We start from the raw sequence: 9,812 nt of genomic DNA on the forward strand, positions 1-9,812 counted from the left end.
TTTCGATTTCTCTGAAACGGAGCAAAAACGAGCATATGTCTATAGGACTTTTTTTCTTAGTTTTTTACTCCTCTACACGCTCCCGAAGTTTTGCGATTTAATTTGGAAACACCCTGTACATTACTTCTTAAATTAAATACATATTATGCGTGGTCTACAATGGACAGTAGCAGTAGTGGATTAAGAAATAGGCGTAGAAATCGATCAATCATGGTTGATTATTCTCCTCACATTCGATTATGATTGGTTGATTTCTACGCCAACTTCTTAATCCACTACTGCTACTGCCCATTGTAGACCACGCATGAGAGACTCAACTGACTTAAGTATAGGACCGTCTGCAATAGGAGTAATATAGTGTAGTAACTTTTATATATATATATATATATAAAATTTACTCGATGCTACAAGTGCTAAGAAGCAATTTTTTTTATTGGTAAAATTCTTTTTAATTAGCAAAATTCTTTCGATTGGTCAATCAAATGTTTCGAAGTATTTGTAGCACCAAGTAAGTGAACCACACTCGGTAAGTCGTAAGCTGCAAGAAATCGATCAATCAGTCGAATGTGAGAAAAATGATCGACTATGATTAGTTTCTTACAGCTTACAGTTTACTATACAATATTACTCCCATTATAGACGTCCTTATAAGAATCTGGATGTGCTCGGGGTGTATTCGTTTTTCACGCCCACGCGCTTTAAGGTGCCTTTTCATGCTGACGTTCATTTTTTGACGCTCATTTTTAGCGTTATAAAAGGTTACGTTATAAATATTGAAACGAGATGACAAATATTATAATAAAAAATATGATCTAATTAATATTTTGTGATGCAATATTATTCACATTTGATCCAATTTGGAATTAATTTCATAAATTATTGAAGCATAACTGATAGTGATTTTATAACGATGCAAATAAATATTTTATTCATTTTATTTTAATCATGATATTGCAAAAGATATAGGGTGGACCACGTAAAGTTTATTATACTCTGCAATACAGAGTCACATATTGCCATATATTTGTTTCGAGTAACCAGAATTACTTGAAAATTTCTAATATAAAGAGACATGGCCATTATAATATCTGGAGACACGATAGTGTCTCGGCGCTAAGACAAGCGCAGCGTCATGGCACGAAACAGTGCCATGCTAATTTACACGATACATATAATCTAGGTAACATATGGCACGAAATGTATATACTTAACACTTGAGACACGATCGTGTCTTTCCCAGTAAAATGGATTGAAATGGATTCAGATTTTCAGAAATACGCATTTGCGAACGTTAAAATGAATTCTTTTCAATCCGAATCCATTTTTATTCATTTATACGATTTGGATGAAGCACATTTTTATGCCTCAATCTAAAAATAATATCAACTTTTTTGTGTCTCGTGAATACTTCTCAATTCAAAATTCTGAATAGGAAATGCAATTTTTAATTCGATTGAATCCAATTAAATCCAATTGAATAAAGAAAGTTTTTGTTCAAAATATTCATTCGGATAGATAAAATTTCAGTCATATTTTAATATATTCTCGTTTACTGGATCTGATAGTATACATATATCTTTAGTTTACATATATATTTCAGCATAAATTAGATTTTTGTGTAACAGAAAGTATATTCTTCCGACACTATAATTTTGCGAATATTTTTAGCCGGTCGGAACAGCAGCTGTAAATTTCGGTCACCAAAGTGGAGAATATAACATGGAATTAATTATTGGTGATGCTGTGATCAGCAATCCGTTCCAGTTCAATATTGGCACAGTAACTCTGAAATTTCCCGAGCCGATTTCAACGGAAGGGGCTGATAAGAACATCTCTTATAAGCAAAAACCAAACGTGTATACAACCAAGCCAGAAATAAAGGTATTTTTCCCTTGATTTATACATATATATACCTGAGATATGCCAATGCTCGTTAGTGGCATAAAATCATTTATAATTTTGTCACTTCCAAAACATTGGCAAAGAATTATGTCAAAGTTAGTATAACATTCGCAAAAGTAGCATTTGTGCAATAGTTTTTTTATTTTCTTTGACGAACAGATCGACATTTGTTTGAGAAATTGAAGCTGTTATCAAAGTGTTTCCTGAATTCTTGTTACTTTCAAATTTCAGCATATGTTCCGCGAGCCTGAACGTAGACCTCCGGCATTTGTATCAAATCTATTCACAGGATTATGCTTGGCACCAGTTTTACTGTTGTTAATTTTATGGGCTAGACTCGGTGTCAATATCTCGAACTTCCCCGTGTCTCTCAGCGCGATTACATTCCATCTTGGATTAGGAGGTAAATATCATTTCATTGATAGAGTGCTTTCAATTTCTCGTTTTTGCTTCATTCTATTCTCACGAATCCCTATCTCTCTAATTTCTCTAAATACTCCTATTATAATCTTCGCACAAGCTACGCACTCATCCACTCTTGCGTCACTTAACTTAAATTCCTTTTATTAGCTAATAAATTTAATTTACAAATAGTAACGATATAATAAAAAATATGCCCGATATATTGCTTGGCAGATGATGTTGTATAGTCTATCTGTTTTCATTGGGCGCACAGTATGCCGTGATGTTTTTCTCGAATGTGATTATATTTTTTGTCACATTTGTAATCAATTCGCTACAGAAATTATTTATATCTACCACTGCATTGTGCACCACAATGCAGTATGAATAACTATAATTGTTTTATTTTTAGGCATTTTCGTGCTCTTCGGTATTTTCTGGTTAAAGCTTAATATGTTCGTCACGCTGCAATATCTTCTTGGTTTTGGTATTGTTACATTCCTCACTGGTAATAAGATGCTATCTCAAATAGCACACAGGCACAAATCATTACGTTAATTTATACTGTATTGTGTGAAAACTCTGTCGCAGTTGCAGTTTAAAGTGCATAATAAATACAAGACTATCATTGATAAATTCAGAATGGTTAACTCGTTAACATGACAGAATCATTGTATTGCACTGTTTTTTCATTTATCAAATGTATATAAATTATGTAACGTATATATTGTTTATTTTGTTTATTACATGGTTCACTTTACAATGATCTGGATTAAATAATTAAACAACGTTTATATTTTATATCAACGTTAATAATTAGAAATAGTATTGATAAACTGAAATTATAATTCCATATCTAAGTTTGAACTATAAAATTTGATACTAGCGTTAAATTATTTTTGGTATAGTGCTACATTTTATACAAACTAGTAATGAAACTTCATCGTGTATAATACCGACAAGTAAACTAAAAAATGCTAAAATTTTGCGTTTGTATCTAGAACAAATAATGTTTCTTTCTAGTCATGTAAAATTTTTAATATAATAAAAAGTACCAGCATGATTGTTGATTATCCAACATAATGTAAAATAGGTTACGAATTAGTACCTATATTAAAACAAATTGTAGCATAATTCATTTGTTAGAGGCAATAGTTATTAAATTATTTATACCTTTTTTTAATCTTTTCACTTACTCTTTCTGCATAATGTAAAAACTGATACGTTCGCGCAAGTGTCTCGCCTCAGCCTTTAATTTATCCCTCTCCGATCGCAATTGCATAATAGTCATTTGCACAACACCAAATTGCCGCCAAAAAATTGTCATATCTTGAAAATCTATAATCTGTTATAAATTCCTTATGAAAAAAAGACTCTTTTAAAAATTCAAGAACTCTATTACATATATTCGTGTATACCTGACGGGATACATTCCAGTCTGATAAAGCAATGATTTGATACGACGAGAGCATCTGTGAGTTTTCCGTATGATTAACAAACGGAATTATTTTCTCGTTTTGTGTTTCATATTTACGACAGATTTGCATCAGCGTGAGCAGTCGTTTGCCTTTAATTACAAGAAATTCTAAATGTTTTATTATCTTGTTATATTTGATTGACGATATCTTCAATTGATTCTTATCTTTCGTCTGTTCTAAAATTATTTTACATATCTCAATATGAAATTGTCAAAAACTGTATTTATTGATTATTATTGTCAAAAACTATATCGGTAATTATGATAATATTTCGATTTAATAGTCCGAATAGAAAATAAAATAAGATGTAACGGTAATATTATTGTTATATAACAATTTCTTTCGTGCAGCTAAAATTACGATATAAATTTTACAAATATACAATTAAAATCAAACAAGGTTTAACAAAAAGGCAATACGCGCAACCTGAGAGAAGACGATTTTTTACAACCCAGGAAGCTTTCTGGAAGAAGTCATGTTCCATCAGAATGTTGGAAATTTTTTTCTTTGCCATGGAATCATATGTCGTTATTTTATCTTGAAACTTTCGTATATCCTCGAAAAGACTCTCTGTATGTAATAACTGTTGTGTTATTATTTGCTGGTCTTTGTCGTCCGTATCTTTAAGCATCTCGTAAGATTTTCTGCGATTCTTTGTTTCTAGAACGATGTAATATTAATCAATATTAACTTGCCTAATTTGCATTTGATAGATGTGCAGTTGTATATTTGCAGTTTGAACTCCATTTCAAAAGAAAGTTATAAAAATTCATTTATTTTATTAAAATTATATTTTTTAATGGAGAACTAAATTTTATTTAAATTTGTTTCCCAACAAAATAGTATCAATAAAATGTATATAATTTATTTTATAATTAATTTTATTTAATATTTTAATTAAAAATATTTAGTATTAAATATAAACGCACACACATACAACATTGGAGAACATTATATAAAGAAAATGTATTAAAGCTCCTAAGTAATTGTGACCATGATGTAAAGATACCAGGTGTTCCATTCCCGTGGTTGCGCAGTAGCAGCGTGAATTGAGGCAAAAATTTGATTGGCTATTCCAATATGCCAAGCGTTATTATACGCAGGAAAGGGCATTGAGGCAAAAATGTGATTGGTTGTTTCTAGTATTGCTATCGCCATTATGCGCAATGGAACATGTGATATCCTTACATCATGGTCGTGACCATATAGGTAGGAATGTGTGATTTCCAAAATTGTGCATTGTAATTACGATCTTCCTAAAAAGTAAGGATATATCGGATATCCGGGAAATATTCGGTATCCGGCCCTTTTTTACTATCTGGCTGGATAGTCGGATATCACTAGTATCTGGTAATATATGTTCGGCTGAAATTTCATATTGAAAGTTCGCGTCATTGATGCAGAATTCTATTCTTTTTAGCTGAAATTCTTGCTTATTTATCTTTCTTCTTTTTTTTTTCAAGTTTTCACGTTGGGGAGATAAAGAAAATATCGCTATTTTTCCCTTTCATTCCTTTTTTTTCCCTTTTTTTAGAAAAGATAGAATGGAGAAATTATACATTGTACCGTATATCCGAAAAATATCCAATATCTGACCGGACAATTGTCCTACCAAATATCCGACCGAATATCATTCTTTTCGGATATTCGATATCCGGCAATTTTATGATCCGGTACATCCCTACTTAAAAATGTTATCTCATTGCGTTTTTTATATGTGTATATTATAGTCTGGGAGGTGACACTTTTTTGGTCTTTATTTATTACCGCTTGAAAACGGTTATTGGCTGCGTTCAGCAGAGAAAGCAGCTTTGCAACTGTTGTAAAATTTTTCAATATGATTGGCTGCGTTCAGCAAAGAAAACTAATCAGTTAGCGCTTAGTGATTCTTTAATACGATTGGTTCCTACACTTAGATTTTGCGAAGAACTAACGGCAAGAACCAATCATATTAAAGAATCACTAAGCGATAACTGATTAATTTTCTTTGCTGAACGCAGCCATTAATTTATACATTTACATCCATAAGGAACTAAGAGCAAGAACCAATCATATTGAAAAATTTTACAACAGTTGCAAAGCTGCTTTCTTTGCTGAACGCAGCCACTAATTCGTCATTTACATAGGTAGGAAATTACAAATGTGAAGGAAACGCAAAGTATAGCAGATCTACGGTTTTACAATTGATGACACATGATTGAAGTCATAAAAAATTTTGCTTTTTTCCTATGTTATCACCTAACGTTTATTTGTAGCAATATTTTACATTAAAAAACCGATCGAAAAGTAGGTGCTATACTATTTCCGTATGCCGAATGGGAGGGGGGGAGGAGAGGGGGCACTATATTAAGCTGCTATTATAAATTTTTTAGCGAAAAAAGAATGATTTGTTACCAGCTGATTTTTGTACACTATTTATTTTCACTACGAAACGTGCAAAAATCCACATATACCGTTTAGACTATTTCTGTCGAATTTTTCTCTTTCATTTCTAATTGTAAAAAACATAACTTTACTTTTAACTTTGTATGAGTTTTTTGCAGTTATATATACATATAATAAAATATTTTTTTCTTTTCATTAGAAGACCACGTAAGTGATTTTTAATGCTTCTATTAGTTCGAGCATACAGTAACTGCAATATTAAAGAATTAAACATTTTACTTGTAGTAACTGTATCGTCCTTAAAAAAAATGTCTTTAAAAAAATAAGTAAAGCTTATATAATGTACAAAATGTAACATTTTTCCTCTTTAAAATGAGGTACGAGAAGACGTTAAAAACTGTAAAAATATCCAAATGGAATTCATTAAATGATGCAGTAATGTTCTTTCCAGTATAATAGCAAAATTCCTCCTTTTTTGGTTCTCCAGTGGTTTTCCAGTATGGCGCATCTCTGGTACATCCCTATAGGGAATTGATAGAACTCTACCCCCCGAAAAAAATTCCACGATACGTCCATAATGTACGCATTAAGTAAGACAGAACAATATAAGAAATAAATTAAAGATGTCATTATTATCGACTTTTTTTATTTGGAATTTTAAAAATTTGTACTATCGATCAAGTTCGGTCGTCACTCCAGTATCTCTTGAAAGCTTCTGTGAATAGTCTCTGCAATCATACTGAATCATACTGAATCGTAACGTTATGAGCGAATAATCACATTAATTTTTGTTACATGCATTTGTAAATAAAGACAATTTATATAGATATAAAACGAAATGATGAGATCGCTTTAAAATCCCCTCTAATAGTCTGTAAATAGTGTGAAAGGCACATGAAATAATCATAAATGGTCATAAAAGGCATATGAATAATAAACGTTCCCTTACTATTTTGATAATCCGACAGAATTCGTCGAAGATTTTCCCAGGATTTTTGTAACTGATTTTCAAGTTGTGTCACAGAAATTCTGCGTATATCCTTACTGTCTTCCACGAATGCATCAATCTTACCTTCCAAGATACAATTTTAATATCAACCAAAAATAAATTAATTGTATTAAAAAATTACGTCATTTATATTATTCAGGGTGTATCAAAAGTTTGGAAACGGTTGAATATCTCGAAAGTAAAGCATTTTTGAGAAAAATATTTCAAACAAAAGTTGTAGGGTTTAAAAAGATCTATTCACTGATCACATCCGCTTGATCTTGGGTGGCGTCGCCAATATCAGATCAAAGTCAAATTGATTTTTTTAAATGGAACATCCTATTTTTGTTGCCAGAATTTAATAGCTGGTGTCAAGAACTTTTCAAACGTTACAGCATGTCAAGAGCGTTTCAAACAAGTTACATGTAACTATCAAGCCTTATAACTCGAAAAATACTTCATGAAAAATAACTTTATTATAGTGTTTTGAAAAGCTCTTGATACCAGCTATTAAATTCTGGTATCAAAAATAGGGTGTTCCATTTGAAAAAATCAATTTGACCTTGACCTGACATTGCCGACTCCACCCAAGGTCAAGCGGATATGATCAGTGAATAGATCTTTTTAAACCTTACAACTTTTGTTTGAAACATTTTTCTCAAAAATGCTTCACTTTCGAGATATTCAACCGTTTCCAGACTTTTGATACATCCTGAATATTTTATTTCAAAAACATTAAAATGCTATAATTTTTGTTTTTGTCCACCTTCATTAAACAAATTACCTATTATTGATAAATATTAGTAGATTAGGAGAGCTCCCAATGACCTTGACATATGTGATTGTTAAGGTCATGATCTTGAGGAAGTTTTAATCGTCGGACGTTACTCGTTAAAAAGTTATAAACAAAAAAAGGTTAAGAAATAATATACGTTTCATTTCTGCTACATAATAAACCAAAATTTTCAGCTTTAAAATAAATTTTCTGCTTTAAGAACGACTTTCCACGCGAAACGACTCCCACCCATCTCCCCTCCCTGCTAAGGGAACGTGAAAAGTCGTGCGCATATGTTAGGTCGTTATTCAAAATGAGACGTCCTGTATATACTATAATATAGAATTGGAAGCAAGCGAAATTTTGATAAAATTATACAAGGTTAATAACGATATACTTAAGGCGATGCTCTTAACATTGTTCGATAATTCTTCTAATTGTTTGTGAATGCCGTGAGTGATTGATTGTAACAAGACTTCGTTTTGCTGATAATAAATTTTGCCAACTCCTATGTTCGTCTGAACAAGTATTTCATTTAAAGTCCTTTGATAACTTCTTTCTTTGCTCTGTATTCTTTCTCTATACAATTTCAAAAATCGATCTATAATTTCAGTATATGATTTTGTAGTTCTTTGATATTGTTCTTCGGCTTCGGCCAATTCATCCATTAGAAAACTTATTCTAGAAAAGATTGAATAGTCGTAAAAATATTTTTAAAAGATATATAAATTTATTCTATTGAAAAATATCCAAATTCTCGTCAAGAAATGATATTAACATTAAAATTTTATTTTTTTAAGGCTATCATATTAGTTAGGATTAATCTATTAATGTTATTCAACTATTTTTGCTTCCAAAAATAGTACAAATAAATTATATAAAATTTGAATAACTATTTTAGAATAGGAAAAATAGACATACTATAAAATAATCTATACTAAAGGAAAATCTGTTTAAATTCTTTAATTGTTATTCAAATCCTATTCGATGAAGATGAAACTCTCTGAATGCACTAAACAAACTTTGTCAATTGGCCAATTTATCGTAACACACATTTATCATAATAGATAACCTGTAGTCTTTAATATCGAGAGCTCGATCGAAATTGTGCCACGCAATCTTCACGTCTTCAGCGATCTGCGGCATTTTAATCTTCGTCATCATCTCTCGCCATAATGTCCGGTAACGTTTTGTATTTAAAGTACTAAGCTCGATTTCATGCATTAAATACTTTTTCCACATTTGAGCGCGTTTCTCAGCTTTATATTCTCTTGGAAACTTAGATCTCTGTTGTACTTCCTCCCATTTAATTATCTTCTCCTTTTTTTCTTCATTTAAAGTAGATATCTGTGTAAAAACATATTGTATGAAGAGTATTTTTTACGCAAAGATTTTTTATAACGAAATAAATATTTAAATCACTGTGAATGTTATAAATATGACAAAATATTTTCTCAATAATTATTTATATTTTATCTAGTTGCGATGATTTTTCGCGACAATTTGTCAAATGATCAATAAAAATTTCATACAAATCTCTTTTAACAACTTTTTTACAAACAAAATAACGTACAGCTTCCTCACAAAATCTGTATTTCTAAGCAGAGTTTTACATGCGTGCACGCACGTACGCGTATAAATTAAATTACCTAATACATTATATAAAGTAATGTATAAATTAAACGTACAAAATAAATACATAAAAAGTACAGTCTTATAAAATTATAAATTAATTTTTTCTCTAGATGCATGGCTTTGTAACAAAAAACTTTTTTTAATATTATAATGTTTTTCTACTTAATTGGAAAGAACTTTATAAGGAAATATAAAAATTAATGTAAATAAAATTAAAGAATAATTTGAATCTCTTAATATTTAAAAT

At 30.6% G+C, this 9,812-nt stretch overlaps 2 protein-coding genes across 4 annotated transcripts in view; one reads left to right on the forward strand and one right to left on the reverse strand.

Annotated features, from left to right (window-relative positions):
• Positions 1 to 2,965, forward strand: part of OstDelta (oligosaccharide transferase delta subunit) — an 11,798-nt gene extending 8,833 nt beyond the window's left edge. Inside the window, exons 9-11 of the mRNA XM_018452834.1 lie at positions 1,669 to 1,881; positions 2,134 to 2,305; positions 2,717 to 2,965. Of these exons, the coding sequence (XP_018308336.1) occupies positions 1,669 to 1,881; positions 2,134 to 2,305; positions 2,717 to 2,862 (531 nt within the window). The 3' untranslated portion in view covers positions 2,863 to 2,965. The remainder of the gene's footprint in view (positions 1 to 1,668; positions 1,882 to 2,133; positions 2,306 to 2,716) is intronic.
• Positions 2,966 to 3,181: 216 nt separating this feature from the next.
• On the reverse strand, positions 3,182 to 9,225 carry LOC108725581 (coiled-coil domain-containing protein 65). Of its 3 annotated transcripts, XM_018452693.1 has the most exons (7): positions 9,003 to 9,225; positions 8,328 to 8,611; positions 7,117 to 7,239; positions 4,209 to 4,442; positions 3,723 to 3,958; positions 3,501 to 3,649; positions 3,182 to 3,412 (listed from the first exon to the last, which is right to left on the reverse strand). In XM_018452693.1, exons 1-7 carry the CDS (start codon positions 9,170 to 9,172, stop codon positions 3,406 to 3,408), a joined length of 1,203 nt encoding a protein of 400 aa, XP_018308195.1. In that variant the 5' UTR covers positions 9,173 to 9,225; the 3' UTR covers positions 3,182 to 3,405. The 3 variants fall into 3 exon arrangements, with proteins under 3 accessions (XP_018308195.1, XP_018308204.1, XP_018308185.1); XM_018452702.1 differs by lacking the exon at positions 3,182 to 3,412 and having other exon boundaries at positions 3,488 to 3,649; XM_018452683.1 differs by lacking the exon at positions 3,182 to 3,412 and having other exon boundaries at positions 3,495 to 3,958.
• Positions 9,226 to 9,812: the final 587 nt, after the last annotated feature.

Source organism: Mycetomoellerius zeteki, unplaced genomic scaffold (genome assembly GCF_001594055.1).
Source record: "Mycetomoellerius zeteki isolate Tzet28-1 unplaced genomic scaffold, Tzet1.0 scaffold109, whole genome shotgun sequence".
Classification (NCBI taxonomy): domain Eukaryota; kingdom Metazoa; phylum Arthropoda; class Insecta; order Hymenoptera; family Formicidae; genus Mycetomoellerius; species Mycetomoellerius zeteki.

Excerpts from the sequence above, each read along its gene's own strand:
- LOC108725581 (XM_018452683.1), bottom strand. The coding sequence starts at position 9,172 with ATGTGGAAAAAGTATTTAATGCATGAAATCGAGCTTAGTACTTTAAAT. Across the intron at positions 8,612-9,002 it reads CTCGATATTAAAGACTACAG|AATAAGTTTTCTAATGGATG; the intron begins GTTATCTATTAT and ends AATCTTTTCTAG. Across the intron at positions 3,959-4,208 it reads AAAAAATCGTCTTCTCTCAG|AACAGACGAAAGATAAGAAT; the intron begins GTTGCGCGTATT and ends AAATAATTTTAG.